This window comes from Diorhabda sublineata, chromosome 3, assembly GCF_026230105.1.
Source record: "Diorhabda sublineata isolate icDioSubl1.1 chromosome 3, icDioSubl1.1, whole genome shotgun sequence".
Taxonomy (NCBI): Eukaryota; Metazoa; Arthropoda; class Insecta; order Coleoptera; family Chrysomelidae; genus Diorhabda; species Diorhabda sublineata.
In genome coordinates this window covers 19,599,308-19,621,006 of record NC_079476.1, presented here as the reverse complement: position 1 = coordinate 19,621,006, position 21,699 = coordinate 19,599,308, and the positions used below count along the sequence as shown (strand labels likewise).

Here is a 21,699-nt window from a genome sequence, read left to right as displayed (position 1 = left end):
GTATAATGATATCCAAATCCAAATATACTGTCAAAAGTAAAAATTCCCAAACCTCAGTTTAAGACTAGATAATACTCACGAACATAAAGCTTTAAAAAGAAAAAGTTCAATTCTTAATATTGAGATACCAGATGAAAATGTTAACTACTCATATGAAGAAACTACTGAAACTAACAGCGAAATTTAAGAATAGAATAAGTATTTATGAAACAAAGAAAGAAATTATCGAAGATATAGGTGAATATATTACTAGCTGCGTTACAGATACTCTTTAACAAAATTTTTAGAGTGAAGAATATGGTATCCAAATGCTTACCGCCAAAGGATAAAAATCAGATTCAAGAAACTATCGAGGAATCCAGTTCATGAGTAATGTTATACAAAAATTCTTCACTAAAATATTAGCAAAAGTAATAATGGCGACCAGAAGTTTTGTTTTATTCTTTACCAATAAAACCTGGTTTCTTCAAGCTATGTAACATGAGTTATACGTTGAGGATAAATATTCCCATTGAGTTGGTGAAAGATGGACGGAAAATATTACAGGAAATTATAACAAAGCTATCCAATAACTACCTAATGGTTGGGGAAGAAATCTCAGAAGACTGGAATATGGCGTAAAATACATCTATATACAAGAAAGTAGAAAAGAAGAAGTGTAGTATAACATAAGTATAGTTAGCGCAATGGGAAGGTTGTATGACAAAGTTTTGAAAAATAGAATTGAAAAAATATGATTGAAATAGAAGAACACAACTGATTTACTGCGGGGCTCTTATGTATTAATAATACCTCTCGAAAAGGCCTACGAAATGAAACCGTTGGAAACGCTTTTTGATACATTGATGAAATCTGACCTCAGCAATGTTTATGTTCGAGCTATTCAGAACATATACAGAAAGTCAAAAGGTTTGAGACAAGGGTGCAGTTTATCACCAAATTATTTGAAATATACATTCAGGAAGCTCGGAGTAGTTGGAGAATGAGTTGGAGAATATGAATATGTCAAAAACAAAATATCTGCCGGTAGGAAGCACACAAGGTGACCCGAACTGCAAATAAATAGCGTTAGACGATGTAGACAATTCAAATACCTAGGAAGCATAATTTCGGAAGTTGGAACAACTAAAGACGATATTTAAGAAATAGAGTGCAACAACGGAAAAAAAGGCTAGACAAATTCTGAAATCGTTGCTTTGATCAGAAAAAATGAACCTACTTTAACGTATGGATGTGAGTGCTAACAGATAGACAAGAGAAAAATATAGAGACTGTGGAAATCGCAGAATGTAAGGAGGCGCGGAAGACCCTCAAGGACCCGGAAGAAACGAATTGAAGAAAATATGAAAGACAGAGATATATTAATATTTTTTACGAAGTACAATATAATCTTCATAAGCGACAAAAAATTTTACATGAAAGAAGTAGGTACTTGATAAAAAAATCCAAATACAGAAAACATGTATTTGAAAACACCATAATCATTTATGTTTTAGACATTTTTATTAATTCTAAAAAATTTAGCTTTGTAAATTTGTATACCAAAGTAGAAGAAAACGATGTGGATAATAAATTCTGTGCTTGACATTTTATTTGGCATTCCGGCGATGACATTAGAAACATTTTTGGTATATCGCTCCGTAATTTCTTATGATTATCAACCAATTATATTCCATTCCAAAATAGCTATTTTCAAAAACCGCCTAATGGGTTTCATATGTACCTACAGTAATTATTTCAAAATGAAGCCGCTATTTTATATTTAACCATTTCTTAAACGTTTTCGAGAAATATTTACGATCTGTACAAGCACTCATTTATACGATTTATTAAAGAAACTCAGTAAAATTACTCGTGAAAATGTCAGAAAGATTCTTTGGATGTTTGAAAAGAAATATTTAAATTGTAGGTTCATTATTCGAGATATGTTAGCAATCCTTTGAAATGTTTTCCTTCGAAAGCTTCCAAAATGACGTTTCGACGTCTCATTATTTCTCTAAATAACCAAATAATGACTTTAAATGTATGTTAAGCAATGAATAAAATCAATTTATGTGAAACGAATGGTAATGGCGTGAAATTATACATTATACATTATAAATTTTGGAAACTAGTTAAGGTGAGACATATATACGAATTGTTATGAATATTATGGTAACATAATATGGGTGTCCCAATAGGAATTGCTATCGGCAGTTTATAGTACAAATGCAAACAATTATAGCAAAATTGGCCCTGGAAAACCTACAAATAATTTGTCTGTTCCTCACTAGAGGGTGCGTATAGTTGATTGGAAACAAATTTAGAAATCAATTTTGAGTGGAACAACTAAAAAATCGTCTCAAAAATAGCTATGTTCTATCAACAAAACACTATATTATTCACGAGGTGAAATTTACTGTCTGGCATGAATCACCCAGTGAGTAATAATTCATTATACGAGTAGAATACTATTTATAGGCGATATTATATACTTTCCTTGACTTTTTCGGCAATGAATTATATTAAGGCAACTTCAGCAGCTTCACTAATTTCTAGTACTGTTAAACAAAAGTCCCTTTCACTTTCTATATAAATTTTAACAAAAAAATCTGAGAAACCTTCGCACATAAACAATAATGTTTTAGTCAAATTTATGGTGTTCAAAATGCTACTTCGATTTATAAATTATTTTGGTTCTGGTTAAAAATATTTTTTTTTGTAGTAAAATAATATAATATTATTACTCAATCAAGGAAACATCAGACGTATAATGGATACATTATACACAGGGGCGGATTAAGATTTAAAAGGCCCGGGGCTAAAATAATGACGGGAACTTCTTAAGGAATTCGGAAGCCCGGAAAAATTAAAAAAAATAATATCAATACCAATACGTTAAATTTGTGGTATCAACCCATCAAAAAATACAGATTGTTTTCCAAATGATAAGGCCCTCTTGGACCTGGGGCCCGGGATTATAGTCCCCCAAGCGCCTAGACTAATCCGGCCCTGAATATAACAGTCATGGATAATAGTATATTATTCACAAGTGTATAATGTAGTTTATTATTCACGAGTTGAGGTTCACTAAATCAACGAGTGAATAATAACTCATTATATGCGAGAAGAATACTATACTTTCCCTACGACTACTAAATATTTTTGTTGTTGTTTTTTTTATTGGAAACAACAATAGGGCGTATTGCTTTTAGTAACATAAGCAAGTAACTTCGTCGTAATTAATTATAAATTAATTTATAAATTGTGAATGATGTCATATTGAATTTTAAAATTAGATAATTAGATCTAATTATCTCATCTTTGCGATATCAAATGATAATTGGTAGTTGGAATTATTTTTCTAAGAAAGAATATATCTAAAGGAGTTTTTTTTTTTAAATTAATTACACTAAAACACTTGCGTTATCTATGGTAATTGGTATTTCACTGAAACCAATCTAGCTTCAGCTTGCAAAGTCTCGTGCTTAATCTGTAAAGATGCTGTCGTTCCTGTTACCATATTAATTTATTGAGTTGTAAAATGACTTCGTTCATTGCCGTCTCATTTGACAACATAATAATTCAACTTCATTTTTCACGCTAACTATATGCGCTGTCTGAAAAATGATGATTCACTGAAGTTAAACTGATAAATCATGCACTGCATAATCGTGATAAAATTGTCAACATCAATTGAATTGGATTGGAAGTCACTGGCCTTTGACGGTGCAATACGGAATCATTTATTTTGTTTTTGTCACCATATTCACAATAACAGGACTTTAAACCTTCACAAAACATAAGATTAAGGTATGATTATGTTTGAAACGTTTTTATGCTTGTGAAAGTATGTTTATCGAAATTAATAAATGAAAATCTGTTAAATTTTGATCTTAGAAGATACTAATTGAAACTATAGTTTTTCTAGAATAATAGGAGAGAATACTAAGTAGAAAAAAAAACTACTAGCAATTTATCCTACATTGATGAGTGGAAGCGAAACCTTATTGTATGATGTGATGAATAGGTGAATACAGTGTTACTCGCTTTATATACAAAGCATCTGTTTACATACAATGTATAAAACAACTAGCAGAAATCAAATCTACCAAGCTACTATTAACCACAAAATTACTTTAAGGGTAGTTGTAAGTTGTCTACAACTATCAAGCAGATTTGATTGTTTTCTCTAGTGTTAAATATACGAATATAAATTAGTATTTTATATAATAAGCTGGAATTTGTTCAATATTTTAACATATTGTTACGAACAAGTCCGTGAAATGGGTCATTAGTTCGGCCCTGTCCATCTACAATGGAATTTTAAAATCTGACGAATTCGCGCGTCGCCTATAATCTGTTTATAGGTTTATTACAGTATTTCTTTTAGATAATTTTTAGGAAAGTCTATTTATTTATTTCATGTGTCTCTTTGTATTCTAGAATTTTGTAGAAATCTAATTGTGGTATATAAATAAGTTTAAGAAGCACAAATAAGTTTAGTTTTAAATAAAAAGTTGTAGTGAAAAGAACGAGTTAAACATCGCACAAATTATTCTAGTGAAATTTATAACTAAATTATTGTATTGTATAGTTCGTGAATAAATTAAGAAGGTAAGAGAGAGAGTGTATTTTTAATTCACAGCACGAATAAAAAGTTTGTAAATAAATACGAAAAACGTTACAATGTGTAGTACAGTGTAGTCAATATCTTTAAGTATATTCTCTAAATATGTAATCCATTTTCATAGCTATAACTCGATAAAAAATATATATTTGATCAAAAAAGTCGAAAAAATATTTTAAGCATTGATCAAATTTGGCGTGTTTTGAACGCCGGTATATTTCACGGGCTTTGGATGACGTAAATTGTTTTTTCAAATTCCGAGACATGCAAAAACCAGAATGCAATGGTGTAAAGTTATAAGAATCTTGAAAATCATGTTTGCATTTTTGTGAAAGTCAATTTAATATAAATATTGCCACTTTTCGATGGCAATCTAACCTAATTAAGAAAAATAATAAAATTTTTATTTAAATAATCATACATAGCTAGGTTAGTTGAGGTACCCCTGGACAATACTAACTCATAAATTTATTTCCGGGCAAGGAAGAGACAGATAATTATGTACAATATTAGATCATAATAGAACAAGATAAAAAAGTAACACTACAATAAAAGAAAGGATTTGTATCTTATATATTCCATTGCGGAGAACTCCGCCACAAACAAGTGATTATGAAGCAGGGTGCAGTCCTTCTCACGTTGATATTTGTAAGTGGAAACGGGGGAACTTCAAGTTGATACCACAAACTTCCAACGATTGGCCATGCGATTTATTTATGGTCATCGCAAGGCCAGGGGTACCGGAAATTATACACGTTTAAAATCGAATGGTAAATCTATTGTAATCATTGGTATACGCGGTATTAAGACATCCTCTCTTTTGTATTTTCGATTTATGATTGTTCGCAATTCTGACATAGCAATACAACTATTTTCTTGATCTGTCTCTCTTTGGTCACCAGTGTGGTTAACACCTCTTCGTACATTTGATCGACTGCGACGACCTTAGTCGTCTTCTCCTCGGCACTTCGCAGTAAATTGTCACTATCACAAAAGATCAACAAAGTAAAAAAAGTTCTGGCGCATGTAGCGGTAATCGTCACTCACAAAGACAGAAGGATGCGCTCTTTGTCTGAGATATCGATCGACATAGAAGATGGATCGACATATTAGTCGGTTGACAAATGTTAAATATTATGGTTGCGTTCAGAAATTTAGTTTGTGACAAGACATTAAGGGAAAACAAAATTGTAATTTTTATTTAATTCCAAGCATTTTCATATTTATTAAGCTTTTAAATCATCTCACCAATAATCAATCGTGGGAATATAAACTACATGCATATCCCCTATTGGTAAACTGCGCTACCTGATGTTTGTGTACAATAATGAACCCTTAAGATCATAAAAAGTATTATACGTTACTGTTTGTTCTGTACTTGAATTATTTACATATAAGTAATAAAAATTGGTAAGAAAACGCTATATCACTCCAATTTTCCAGTTATCAGTTTATTCCAATCACTTTAAAATCTTGATTTTATTTTTTACAATGTTTTTTTTCAACTTACAATTCTAGTTTGCGGACCAAACAACAACTATATTCACTGAACTATATCTTACCTGTATATTCTCCACTTTTACTAGATGTTAGTCCCTCTTTTTTTAGTAAACATCCATATTCTTGGTTAGGATTAGGTAATAGTTTATAGGGTTCATGGTATACTGAAGAATTTTCACTATCCGATTCTTCTCCTGCTACATTTCCATAAAGATTACATTTTTTAGCTTTTTTAGAGCCCACAGATCCTATGGTGTTTTCTTTGCTCTTTACAGAAAGCCGGGATCTAGACAAACCATTGTTTATTATCGGTGTGGACATATTATTTTTCAAATCTTTCATGTTGATAGTAGTAGGTTTTGTGCTGCTTGAAACCAGCGCAGTATGTTTGTGTAGTAGAGCAACCTAGAACAAATTAGAAGAATTAGTAGGTATGATGTGGATTGTAGTGTTCCTTATTTGAATTAGCATGAAAAAAATCTCTGATTATTAATTTTAGAAGCTTATATAAACGAAATGTCAACTATATTATTAGTGAAAACCTAATTTTAGAGGCTTTTCTAACCACGGAGTAAGAAAAGCTGGTGGTTTGAGTTCATTAATTTGCAACATCAATATCTACAGAAAATATTTGGTTTGGAGCAATATACTACAGCAGTATGGTATGAGAATACGCAGTAATAGTATTTAAACAATAAACATTTTACATATAAATAGGAGGACATAGGATTAAAACAGTATGTACATGCCTTAAATATATATTGCATAATATACGTAACTGCCTGATAAATGAAAAAGAAGTCTCGAGAAAGACGGAACTAAATGTTTTTAAAACATAAAAAATAGAAAAAAAAGTGTGTTGCAAGTTGCAGAGATAAAATATTTAAGGCGTATGAGAATAAGGATAAATTAACAAATGTCCGAATACGACAATATCTGGAAGTTATGTCATTCATTGAGCAAAGGCAGTTGCTGGAGTAATTTACAAAAATGGAATCTTCAAGACCAGTGAAGAGAGTATAGGAGGCAAAATCATACAACAACAAAAAAGGCAAGACCTAAAGCTACATGGTGGATTCCAAGGCCTCAATATTCCTACTCTTTGGAATTTCACTGAGGAAATGGGAAGCTGAAACAAAAAAATATAGAATGATTAAAATAGAAATAAGAATAATAATCTTACTATCAAGAACACCGTTGACGCAATATTTTTTATTTCTATTTTAATCATTTTATATTTTTCTTTATTTCAACTTTCCATTTCCTCGGCGAAATTCCATGGAGTAGGCAGATTGAGGTCTTGGAATTAAACAAAAGGGGGGATTCGTTGCTTGGAGTGGTAGATTGAGACCACGGAATCGAATCCCTTCTCTACCATCCTATCCTCACCTATTTATGTATTCATCATCGGGGACTGGAATGAATATGAATACATAAGTATTCGAAAGCTCGAAAAGATATTAGAAATAGTACACTGTTTAAATTTGAAACATTTTCACTACGAAAGGGCGATTTAAAATATATAAGAATATAATTTTAGGAAAGCATAATAATCCATATAAGATCTATTGTTCTAAAATATAAGCTGAAACACAATCATCAAATATACTTTTTCAGTAGTATACAAGGTTTGACGAAAAATATAAATATGAGTAAAGTACTAAAACGTTCCAATCTACAGCTTAATTCATTTACAATGAAAAAATATTTTTTTTTAGCTTCCAAGAGTTAAATGCTCATTTGAAATAGGAGCCTCAGTAAAATATGATTATCAGTATAAAAGTAATAGGATCGTACTTCAAATGTATTTAGCATTTAGCATCAAATATCCGCAATAATAGTATCACATTAACGAGAAAAGCGAGTTTTTTCATGAAAAAACTTTCATAATTTCTATAATATCATTTTCCAAGTATTTCAGTATTCCATGTTATTTGCGTTTGCCCACAATAATTACAAGTTCAAACGTAGTATTTTTGACATATGCAGTAACAATCCTATACACAACAGGCTTTGTATAGAGCTAAAATAAAAAAAGTATATCAGATTCAAATGAAATTCATGGGTATTTTCAGTTGACAAAAAATATAAAATAGAAATTGCAGCGAGTACTGGAACGCATTTTATAAAATGCAGTATTTGTTGATGTTCTGTGAATTTGGATGATTGGTATCTATTTTGTGATTCATTGCTGGATTCGCGGTACTTTCATTGAAATTTGAATATTTTTGTTTTATACAGTAAAATCAAAACATCTTTGATAAAAGAAAATATTTATATTAAGTGTCGGAGGGTTCATCACATTCTTTGCACTACTTCCTTTATAAATGTGATTGCCTCATCCATCAATCTAAATGAAAGTAGAATAGTAATTGACAACTCATCTTTTTTAATCTATGTTTGTTAACAAAGTTTTGTGAATATAATTTTCATAGTATCAATAATCATTCAGCTTGTACTGATGATGGCTAAACTACCCCGAAACTGCCTATAATGAATCAAACATTTTTTGACACTGTATAGTTCAATTTGTTCCTATATCGTGAGAGAAAACTCGAAGAGTGAACCAGAACAAGACATATCTATCTAACCTTCATCATTATATTCGATCTATCTACTTTCACTACCAATGTTTTCATCAGTAACGTTGATAATGACGAATTCAATATTTTATTCTATCCGGTTATCTTAGCATCAAATCTTCTAATCTTCAGTAGTAACTATTTGAATGGTTCATGCATATCCATCATTTCCAATGTTTTTTTCTTGTCTACCACATCTTATTTTACTTGAGCTTAAATTATTATATATATTAAGTTGAAGTCGCAGTGGTAGAGAGGACAGAAAACCATTGCATTCTTTGAGACATTTTTGTATTTATTTATGTCCAGTAATTCAATATGTGAACTATTTAAATTGTAAGGAAGGATTTGTTTTATCCATTCTTGAGCTTTTACAATGGTACAAATTTCAAATTTCCCATATGTCTAATCATCAGACGACTACCTTTTCCAGACGACTATTTTTGTTAGAGCAGAGGTCGTGAACCCTCGAAAATACTTGTTTATAGTATATAGAATGTAAATTGAATAATAAACAGAATTAGGAAGAATTTTGTGAACCAATATACATATATATAAATATATGAAGATACTTCACAGGAAAATATTTCTCAAATTCTAAGGCTGTTTTATATTTTGCAAGTTGGTACGCGCCTTTCGTTCGTTGAATATTTTAACAACGAAGCACTGATCGGCAATTTACCCTAGCGAATATATGGAGAAACGATCGATTTCATTATTTTTTGTGATTCTGTTCATTCAAAATTCAATGTAGAACAGTAGAAGAATGACCCTACTGCAGCAGTAAATTTAATTTACGCCTACGTAAATATATATGTGCCTAATGTTTACCACAGGTATATACATATTAAAATGGTTAATTCAGTAATTTGTTCCCTGAATTTCTGAATAATTTATTTCATGGAGATTGGGAGAAGGAAATTGCCATATTTTATTAATTTGATGCTGCTACTGGGTAACGTAATGTGAATAATATATCCAACGAAAATGGAAAGCAAAATATGGTTGATTCATAAAGAAAACTATGAAACTATAGATCTAAATGATATAGACATGAAAAAAAAAAAGAAAAATTCATTTGAATAGGGAAGTCAATTGAATGAGACAAACAAAAAAGTCAAATCCAATGTACAAAATAAAGAATTTTCAATGATGAAGGTACACAAAAGCAAAATAGAATTATACAAATGGAGAAACTAGCAGATAATTGATAATTGTGCTATCAGGTTGAGTTTAATGCTTTACAGATAAGTTATTATTGCAATACATCCATGATTTATTCATACATTTGACCACTAGTCTTATTGTCTGTCTGGTACACCAAGTATACTCAGCATTTTATAAAGGTACCACATCAGAAGAGATCTGAAGCAAGGGAATACTCTTTCTTATATTCTGTTCAACCTGACCTTGGAAAGAATATATAAGAGGCTGCAGACCAACCCGGGAGGAGCCCTACTCAATCGATTAAGGTAGAACGTAGACGATGTTGATCTACTAAGCAGAAGCGATATACAGCTTAGAAAGGACTTTCGGACATTCATTGAAGAATCCAATCCTGTAGGACTTGTGTGAACGAAGTTAAAACGAAGTATATATTTATGTCTGGCAGACCAGACCACGTGGACACGGCAGTGTTATTTGTTGATAACTACACCTGGGCTCTCTCATCTGAAAATAACGAGTCTGCACTGGAGATACAGGAGAGAGTGATACTGGAAACAAGGAATTTAGAGTGCTCAGAAGGTGCCGAAACCCGCCTACTCAGCAGGCGCTTAAAAGAGAGGTTATGCCGTACAATAGTAAGGGTAGTTGTGATGTGTGCTTCTGAAATCTGGGCAATGACTGCTAGAGACCAGAAAGAATGTCGCATTCGTACTAACACTGAGACTTACGCCCTATGTGGAGTGCCCAGCTTGGTAACGATCAAGAGTGCGAGTCAAAGATGACTTGATCACGTTGAACGGATGTTGGAGGTTCGAGGAGTCAAACTTGGAGACCGGTAAAAGCCGGAAAACCGAAAACTACCAGGACGACCACGCATAAGATGGCAGAATGACGTAGAATAGGACCTGAAAGAGCTAGACGTCCTAAACTGGCGGAGAAAAGTATAACATCAAGATGAATGGAGGCAAGGTTCTTCAAGGACTATAGCGGTATATTCATACACATACAAATTTTCTATGAAATTTCAAGTATCATTGTATTCATTATTTATTTTCTAAAAATGCTTTTACCTTTTTTCTTCCTCTTCTAATCATTAGAAATACGGTACAAGCTAATAACAGAATAATCATAGCTAACGCTCCGGTGATGAGTCCAATATAAGCTTGTGTACTAGAAGTCGGGCTGGTTGCTGGAGTGACTTCTTTTCTTGCATGAGTACTTTCTCCACTAGGTACTCCCGGTGCCGTGGTAGTAGGTAAAATGTCCGGAACAAGGTAGTATCTCTGAAGATCATCTTCGGTGAGGTTATTTGTAAGAGCAACTGTAAAATAAAATGAAAATTTCACTTTTAAGAAGATTTGAATTCATTTAATTTTAATTGATAAACCAGATAAATAGAAGATTCAGACCATAAATATTTCTTAAATTTGATGATGAATTTACTGGCATTTCAATTTTTTGCCAATATTCTCAGAAAAACTCCTGATTAAAATATTATGCCATGAGTTAAAAATGGATGGAAAGAGAAAACTTTGAAATTATAGATCAAAGCCGAGATTCTATTAATAGTCTGTGCCAGTTATTTGATATAGAGCGTTAATCAACACCGGCAATTCGAATTTTTGAAAAATATGCTGTAGACAAACTAAGTGAAGTTTCCTCTTTTTATACGGCAGAGAAAATATTATTTCCTCAAAATAGTATATATCCATATAATAAGTTCAATACCCAATGAATCCGAGTATCAAATAGTCATTACTCACATAAATATATCTTGAAATTAGTTAGCAACATTTAGTAAAATTTTTTGTATGAAAATTTGGAACTGGCCTATATTCTAAACAGTACGCAGCTAACATTCTATAGAGATAAAACTACGAATGTTCCAGAGCTATTTTTATACGGTCTTGTTTCTGCCGTTCGACCGTTCCGAACTTTTGAAAAGTATAACAAGTAAAAAAGTTGTAGAAGTTATCAAGCAAGAGTTTGGGCGTGCTCGCTGTTTTATCGGCCTGCTGGACCATTTATCAAGAGCAGCTAAAATTACGAGACGAATGCGGTGTTGCCATTTTAAGGTTTTCTAATATAGAATTTGCAGTCATGCGGTAGGTAATATTTAGTAGTTAACAAGGTGAAATATTATGAATATCAAATATTTTGATAAAGAGTAAAGTGAGTCGAAACGTCAATTTTGACATGTTATTTTAAACTGATTTTCATAAAAAAGAGACCTAAAATCAAGACGATTTATCACGATATATTAAACGATTTCGTAGTGTGATTGTGGTAAAGTGTACTATTTCTAATATATTTCCGAGATTTATTTATTGAAATTGATTGAAATTATGATCAAGTACAATATTAATTAGTTAAGATTTGCGGCGTTTTTAATTATGTTATATCTTTTAAAAAGTCATTGATGTCAAAAAGCAATATTCCTATTGACGCTTGATAGAAATATCAAGGTTATCGATTATGATTGTTGCAGTAATGGTTGTTATTTTTTATAGGTTAGTTTATGAATGACATCAAATTTTTGAAAATTAAGTTATTGTGAATGATGAGAGAATATAAAAATAACAGAAAACATTTTTGTACGCTATTCCTAGGCATACGAGAATAAAATAGACATGTGACAAGAACCTCTTTAGTTAACAATGAAAAACGTGATTGATAAAATATTTTGGCCAATTGATTTACTGAAAAAGCACAGATGCAGGCATATCATGTATATATGTATATAAATGTATATGTAAATGTAAGAAAATATAAAACCATTGGGATGATGAAATATAATGAATAGTATATGAAAGTGATATAAAGTAAAGATATGCGTTCATACCATATCAACGAACATCTAAGAAATATGTGATAAATATTGTAAAAGCAGTAATTATAATAGCAAAAAATGACCTTAGAAAACATAATGTTGTAGGGAGAGATAATGGATACTTATAAATTAGAAGATTAATCGAACCGATCAAGGACCTTAAAGAAAATCCATGCCAAAATTGAATATATTGATAGTACTTTCTTCAGAAGAATCTCCAAGCAACCCAATTAGCAGGAATAATAATAATAAGAAGAAAAGCAAGAGAAGTACAAGAATAAAATAATAAAGGAAGAATTTAGTGAATGATCACATATTTAAAAATGTAAAATTGGTAGAAATTCATTCATGCATCAGCGAGAACCCTAATAAATGAGGCAATAAATTGTTGAACTGAATAGAAAACAATAATAAATAAATTTGGATTATAACGAAGAATCAAAAATTGAAAAATCAAAAGAAGAAAATGTTTAGAATTACAGAATAAAAGAAGAAAACGGACTGGGTCAAATTGTTCAAATTTTGGGAAATAACGGAGGCAAATTAAGAATAAGCGAAAAATAGATGAGCTTCGGGAAAACGACTACAATGCGATTCAGAAGTTCAATCTGAAAACTAAATGGTTTCGTGAAGAAGAAAAAAGAAGTAAACTTCATTTAATCAATTTACTGTATACAGAAGTTAAACTTTTTCCCCTTTGTCTCAAAAAGAAATAATGTTGGATTCCCCTTTATATTATTATACACACCATTGCAGTATTATTAATTACCAAGTATTTCTTATTTTCTTTGCGATTATGATGTTATTATTTATATATATTTCTATATGATATCAAAAGCTAGTTGTGCTACCTTCTTCCTTCAATCAATTAACTCATCAAATGTATACAAACGGATACAATGATAGACATAATTCCACAAGGTATACATTGGTGCTATCTATACAATGCTCGTGGAAAATCCGCATTGAATGACATACGCAAACCATAAAAATATTACAAAGACCGTACCCATTGCGTCATTTATTCTGTTTTATATCATCCAATAAACCTTTCTTTCCTGAGCTGATAACATTGGAAGAGCAAAAACTGACAATTTTTTAAAGGGAATGATATATCTAACGGCATTCTTATATTTTATGTATATCTCATTCACTTTATCAAGTGTGAAAGTTGAAAACTGTTGCTACTACCCGACTAGAATGGAGAAATGTACTGCACATTTCCATATCGATTCAATGTGCAAAAATACGAATGACAGTGGCGTAGATTATTTTTGTACGCACCGAAATTTTTGGATATGTGACTAAAAATAGTACTTCATTGAGATAGGATATGAATATTTATCGAATAATTTTTCTAAAATATTCTCATATTTCATAATTTTGTATGCAAAAATCATGATTAATACTTTTGTCGAAGGTGTTTCGCTTAAAAATCGTTGCTATTTAGTAAGAAATGTAAGTGATGATGTTTAGGGATTTCATTAGATCGATTAAATTATACTGACCATATAAATATTATGAACTAGCTTTAACCCGCGGCTTCGCTCGCATTGGAGCCATTAAATAAGGAAAAGAGATCATTACAAAAGAAATGAATCCATATGATTAAAAACAAGAGTTAAACTTTCTTATTTTGCTTCAAAATTGCTTTGAATTATCATCAACACTTAACAATTAAGTTTTTAAAAGCTCTTCTGGTTCACTAAGTAATAGAAGTGAAACTTTACCACTGGAACAGCACATTCCAACAGTTTCATCTTTCCATTTGAAAGCATTGTACTAGTGACATTATTTATTCATATCAATAACAATCAAAGGATGATTACGATATTAAATTGAATGATCATATTGAATCCTGGTACCATTAAATACCGACCAATCATTAGGCATGAAATTTCGATGCCGCGTGGTCTGTATTTCTGCATTATGAATTTTTTTCTCTTGCGAATGTTTTGGCGTTTATATCGCTCTTTTTGCTGCCTGCAGCTTAGCTTGTCTTTCTGAACGCACTCGTGCCTGAATAGGAGTTTCAGCTGCTCTCAAAACACTTTGTGCTTGCTGTTATCTTCTCATCTCTGCGTGAACCGAAGATTCTTTATTTCATACAATTTCTGCTGCATGAGGCTTTTGCTTCCGAGGCATTTTTAAAGAAGAATAGAGTAAGAATTAAAACCAAAGAATAACATCTAAAATAATGAGTAGCACCACAAAAATGACACCTAACTTCAAAAATTCAAATGGTTCTATATTGCATATATAATGACCGAAACAAATAATAAATGAAGAAAAATTCCAAACAGCTGAAACTGAAGTCAATTGGATTGAATATTGATGTGATCGTCGGTAATACAATGCAACATTTTGAGATTTTGGACAAATATTCTTCCTATATTTCGTAAAAAAAATTTTTTTATAAAAAGTATCCTATGTTATTTCTAATAACTCCAAGAATATATGTACAAAGTTTCATGATGATTGGTGAAGTAGTTTTCACGTGAAAGCGTAACAAACAAACTTACATTCACATTTATAATATTAGTAAGGATTTTTCCAAATATACCTTAAGACGACTTATTGGAGCCATGAAACACTTCAACGTATTTGTGGTTATCATTTATAAATGAATGAGGAAACTATGACCTCGAACCAATTCGAGTATATATCCAGTAAGAAAAATAGGTATCATTGTCATAATCTCCTGATACTTCCATGAAGACAGGCCTGTAGCGCTACCAGAACTGTAAGGACTAGTGGAATACTGTCAAAGAAAGAGCTGCCAATACTGCTAGGAAGCGATCCAAACGTTCACAATACTGTCTGGGGAAGCCGAAAATGTAGAGAATACACTGACATTCGTAATGGGAAGAAGTAAATCAAGTAAAGCGGTACTAAAAAATGAGCCGACTCACCCATCAAGTAAAGCGGTACTAAAAAATGAGCCAACTCACCAATCCAGAACTCAGTAAGAATACAAGGATAGATGATTGGGACATCACATATAACATCAATCTACAGTACAACTTGACGCGAATTCAGACAAGGACGGCCTGCTCTTCTTCAAAGAGGACAGGAAGAAATTGCTGCCACACTTGATCAGCCTCAGGTGAAGAGATCTAGAACTGGAGTACCTACCAGAACCTTGAAGAAGGGCTATAGTAACCTTCATACTAAAAATAGAAAAAAAGGACACCACACATCCGAAATCAGTCTTTACTTAAAACAATGGAAAAAGGTGTCTATAACTTCTATAACTGCTGCAATATACTGCACTAGTACAATTGATAAACAGAATTCTGAATGATCTGACGAGAAAAAAAAGTGATATGGTCTTTCTTAGAAAAAGAAGGTGCCTTTAACAATACTATAAATAAGGATGATGGATGACATAACTCCTATCCACTAGAACAGCAAAAATGAAAGTAGAACAAGAGGACTCAACTACACAAGGAGGTTGTGTCTATCGGTGAGACTAAATTTCAACCCACATAAGACCTTCCTAATTATCTTTACTATTAAGAAAAAATGATAAACAGAAGTGAAACATCTGGGACCCACCCTAGATAGTCAACTCCTATGGAACAAAGATAAAAAGGAGATAATCACTAAAGCCACGAAAGCGCTGATGTGTGCAGATGCTTTGTAAAGAGCTAACTGTGGATGTACACGTCAACCGTGAGACCAATCATCATATATGGGGCAGTCGTTAGGAGTACTAGGGTACTGGACACCACAAGAAACAATTTCTCGAAGACTTGCATATGTACGACCGTGTCCATAATATTATGTCCAATAGCCTCACTCCACTTCAATCTAGAAAAGGAATTATCGCAAACAGAAGGTCATAATCCATTCCGGCATTCAAGCCACCACTAGATCTATAAGCTCCAATGTCATATTATCCGATCTAGTTTGGAAATGCCTGGACAAGTGAAATGAGCAAGGTTCGCTAAAGTAGAAACAAACTCTTTATAGGACCTGAACCCTTTTGTTATATCAGTTACGCAACAATAGAGAAATTATTAGAAAAGAAGATGAATAGAGATAAAACTAGTTACTGAGACAATCTACAAGCGTTGAGAAAAACAGAAACACACCTGGGAAAATATAACCAAAAAAATCTGCTGAATGTATGAACCTAATTGAGAGCAGCTTACGAATACTAACAGAAGTCTGCAGTGTTGCCTCAATGGACACCTGAAGACGCTAGCAGAGAATGCAGCGTACAGATGCGCTGAGGACGAAACCTCTATCCACATTCTCACATGAGATACTTCGGAACTCCAGAGTACTACCCTTGAAAGCGTATAAAATACAGACATAGATCTTTGATAGCTAGAACCATCCCAAATTCATAACTTTCTAAGAGAAGTGCGATTAATAGATCAGCTGTAAATACCAGGTACCCAGTATCACAACAAGAGTACAATATTTGAAGAATCTTCGAACAAATTTGGAACATATTTTTACAATGTATTACTGTGCTCAATGCAGTATTTCCATTTTATATTATTATTATTTACAAGCTAAATAGGCTAATACTAATATACTAGGTAATGTCTGTAAATAAGTTATGAAACTATGCTCATTTGATCGATTCTAATTTTCACTGAATATAATTTCACATTGTTATTTATATCTTATAGATAACCAGTGACAGGCATGTTGAATACTCTTTTGTTTTTGGTACATCCCAACCGACGTGTCGTATCAAGTGACTAATTAACGGAAGTTACACGTCGCAACATCTCATTTGTGGAGACGCCTCTCTTTGAATACAACCCATGATTTATGTTTGAAAGATGGGCCCCGTGTTTTGCAATTAGCTATATTTTTTATGCATGTTTGGTGTCACGAGTGTTGATTTATTATTAAGTGTCTGTTGTCCGCATAAACCATAATTTAAGCGAATATTAACGATATTGAACTATTAACAGTTGAATTTCTTAGAATTTGTTACATTTTATAAAGAGTTTATTTAAGCTTTTGAGGTAATTAAAGTACAAAATTTGGAATGTTTAAGAAATTAGTGCAGATTTTTGTCTTAGTTATAATTTAATCATTGAATTGACTGATATTTTCTCTAGAAAATTTGAATACTAAATGAACAATAGCTCCTTGGCCAGTGAATCATTCTGGTACTTTGGCAATGATCAATTGTACACAGTATTTCGATGTATATAATGTATAAGAAATAACATAATAATGATCATCTAGAATGATAATACAAATTCACTCCGAACCATTGAGATTTATGACACCACAGTGTGCTATATAAAAAGGCATCCTTCTCCCAAATATTACGAATCACTTTCCATTTTCTTCTTATATCCACACTTGGCATGGTCATACTGTATATAGGAAGATTTTTCAAATTGCTCTGTTTTTATTGGGAAAATAAAAAAATAATATTTCTTCTGGGTGGTAATTGAATTATTCGTATTATAAAATTTGGAGCCGGTCCTGCTAGGATATAGTAGAATACTAAAATTCGGCAAGTCAACGCCTTTGATGAAATACTCTGAATTCGTTTGATCTCTGTTTTTATATAACTTTTTATAGTAAGCGGTTTATTTATATTGTTTTTTTAAATAATTTCTAGGAAGGATTATTTATTTATTTGTTTTGTTTCTCTGTATTTCTATATCTTTGGAGAATTATTCTAAAGGAGTTTATCTAGCGCAATTTCGTTCAATTTATAATAGATAGTAATCGAAGAATTTGAATAAATTATTTAAGTTAGTTAAGTGATAGTGATACGTGAATTATTATAAGTTAGTGTAGTACATATAAATTAGGAACGTAAGAGACAATGTTTATTAATTCACCCTGCGAATAGAAATCGTATAAATAAAGAAGAAAAACATTACAATATCAAGAACTACATATGTTGACTTTGTATTACATATCTGGAGAATTTTTAAGGTGATCACTGATATTATAAAAAATAATATTTGGAGTTATTAACAAAATATTGATGGCAAATAGTTGGGGTGGTTTGAATGCGTGGAAAAGTATCGAGTTGTAAATACTGCAGACTCTGATCATTAAATATTTATTCATATATGAAGAGATCATGTGTATACTTTGGTTGTGAAAAAATAGTACCTATTGAATCATTTAATAATTTGAATTGAATAATTTAAGATTAGTTTGAGAAATTGTTTAAATAAGAAAAAATAGACAAAAAAATGAGTTTCAACTAGACATACTCTGTATACTAATATTATATTCCAAATTATGTGTAATCTATTTAGTATGTATGTTATTCTAGTCTGAAGAAAATTGTATGTTTCGTAAAAATTTTTATCAATAAAATTTTCATCATATAAATTATATAACCGACGAATATCCGAAATATAAGACCCATCTCACGTAATCATATTAGAATACCAGACACATTATTCAGATTTTTCCGAATAATATTCAAAATATTTGTAGAATTTAAGCCGTCTCCTATATATTCCGAAATATTTTGTAATACACTTACCCATCTGCGTGTTGTGTATATGTATCCCTTTAGAGCTAATGGAAAAACCATTTCGCACGATTATTTAGGAAGGCATAGCAGAGAGGGTTTTGAGAAACAAGTGAATAAAAGAAAATTTATAGAGATGGAGGGAGACCCGGAGTATTTTATGATTCAATATACTTAAATACCTGAACAATTTGAGTAAAATGTATAATTCTATTTCACAAATTTCGATGAAACGATGAATAACTTTTCAGATATAACATCCAAGGAGGAAACAACTACCTTCCTGGGTAAAACCGCGACAAATATTGAATCACATTTCCTCTGAAAAACCTGATGCGGTTACAACCTTGCAATTACGAGCTATTGGGGATGATATCAACCGAAAGATCGATGGACATCACGTTCTTCAGAGGAAATGCAATTCAATATTCGTCGCGGTATTAGCCAGGTTCTTGAACAGCAAACAACAATTTCGGATTATTTCAAATGATCAAGAAAGGGGTGGTAACTTTAGCTCAAGACCATCAGTGAAAGTGTTAGTGCTCACGGGATTCTCGACGGTAAGCATATTATTTTTATTTCTATTTCAATTACTTCATTTTTTTTGTTTCAGTTTATTATTCAGTTTATTCAATTTTATACAGTAAGAAGATTAAGGCTTTGGAATCAACCAAAAACTAGGTGATTCATGGTGATTCGTTGCTTGGAGTACGCAGATTGAGACCACGGATCAGTTCTCACCAATGAACGAATAACCACCCTATCCCCATTTTTATCTTGATAATGGTTTAAAAGTGGGACCTCAAACGTCGAGAATTTTCAAAATTCCCTCGTAGTTCGACCTGTGAACCTAGCTGATAATCCTGACCATTCCAAACATAATATACATATATTGGTTTTAGGGGTTTTAGTTTTCACTCTCCTTTTCTTAATTTTTTCTACTCCTTTCGGTCCTTTGCTATTTCGTCCATTTTTCGTATTGTTTTACCTCCTCTTATTCCTGGGTCTGCTTTTCTTATGTCTTTTGTTTTTAAGTGCTATACTTTTTATCTGTTGATACCACTTTAAATATATTTAAGCTATTTGGTTTTCCAATGATTAATTGAATTTGAAAGTAACCTTACCATTGCCATTAAATTAAAAATACCTCGACGTACAGTTTTGCTTTGCTTTGGCGATAGAAAATGTTCAAGGTAGCCTCGAAAACCAGAACCTCTGAAGATAAACGTTTTGGATTAATCAGTCAACGTGACCGACGATTCACTAACCCAGAGACAGCAGCTCAGATCAATGAATTTAGAAATTTCCCTTTGTGTACTTCTAGTATTAAGGGAATCTGATCTTTTTGGAAGGATAGCGGTGAAGAAACTCCTTAAAAAACGTAACAATAAAATTAAGCGGTTATAGTGAGCTGAAGAATATGAAAATTAGACGCTTGAAGAATGGGAGAAGAGAGAGGAGGAGAGAGTTTTATGGGGGGATAAGCTAAAGCTTGAGGTTTTTGGGTCTATGAGAAGAACGGATGTTAGATTCATGTGTAATCCCGATTGTAAACACGGCGGAGGCTATGATGGTTTGGGGATATTTTGGAGGAATGGTGAATAGAGACCTGGTGAAAATTGCAGAGAGAGAGCTAAAGATATTACTGGAAAATGTAGTATATTTTGGCCAACGCCTGATCGGCAGAAAATTTATCTTCCATCATGACAACGATCCAAGTATTCCTCGAAGAATTGGAAAGGAAAAATGTACTGAAAGTAATGATTCGGCCGTCAAAGTTGCCCGATCTCAATCCTATTGAGTTGCTAAGGAACAAATTGGATAGGGAATTCAGAAAACAGTGTTCTACTTCCAATTCTTATTATTACTTTGTTTTGTAAAACATAAATATCAATCGTATTGTTTTATTTGTTGTGTATCAGGTAAACTTGAAGGTGGGCAAAAACTTTTGACCGGTAGTATATATATCGTAACAGTTACTGCTACATTTTCTCATCTTCATATTTTCCCAACAGCAGCTGCCATATTAAAATTTCACTTAGTCAGGAAGAAGTACTGTTATACGTTTTAATGGACATTTTCTGAAACAAAATATGTCCCGACGGCTTTTGCTAGATAGGATGAGCATGAATAAAACATGGTTTTATTATGACTTATACTTAATTTATTTCAAAGTTTCCACTTTTTCGATTGGTTTACTAAATTTACAGCTCCATTCACTTTTAAAAAATACATCAAGGGAATTTTCGGAATACTTTGCAAGAACTTTGATGATTCTTTTCTAGAGTCTATATTATTTATTTTTTATATATTTCTCAAAATAAGAATGGTGTAATATTAGGAATTATTATTTGTATTGATATATTAATCCGTCGCGAGGAACGAGAACTTGTAGATTATGTTAATAAATTATGAAAAGGAAAATAATAATAATAATAACTTAGAGCAAAATTGGAAACTAAAAGTGAGGTTAGAAAGTGATGATGCAGATGATCCACTGCAATTTCAGCAATTTTTGTTTTTCTATGTTTTA

General features: G+C 31.9%; 1 protein-coding gene and 1 long non-coding RNA gene across 2 annotated transcripts in view; one reads left to right on the top strand and one right to left on the bottom strand.

Annotated features, from left to right (window-relative positions):
* LOC130441137 (discoidin domain-containing receptor 2-like) overlaps positions 1-21,699 on the bottom strand; it is a 442,354-nt gene that overhangs the window by 71,931 nt on the left and 348,724 nt on the right. The window contains exons 9-10 of the mRNA XM_056774687.1: positions 10,929-11,179; positions 6,172-6,514 (exon numbers count right to left, since the gene is read on the bottom strand). Of these exons, the coding sequence (XP_056630665.1) occupies positions 6,172-6,514; positions 10,929-11,179 (594 nt within the window). The remainder of the gene's footprint in view (positions 1-6,171; positions 6,515-10,928; positions 11,180-21,699) is intronic.
* LOC130441141 (uncharacterized) lies at positions 4,485-20,165 on the top strand. The gene is made up of 3 exons (XR_008909590.1): positions 4,485-4,596; positions 19,418-19,726; positions 19,780-20,165. It is a non-coding gene; the product is annotated as an uncharacterized LOC130441141 (long non-coding RNA).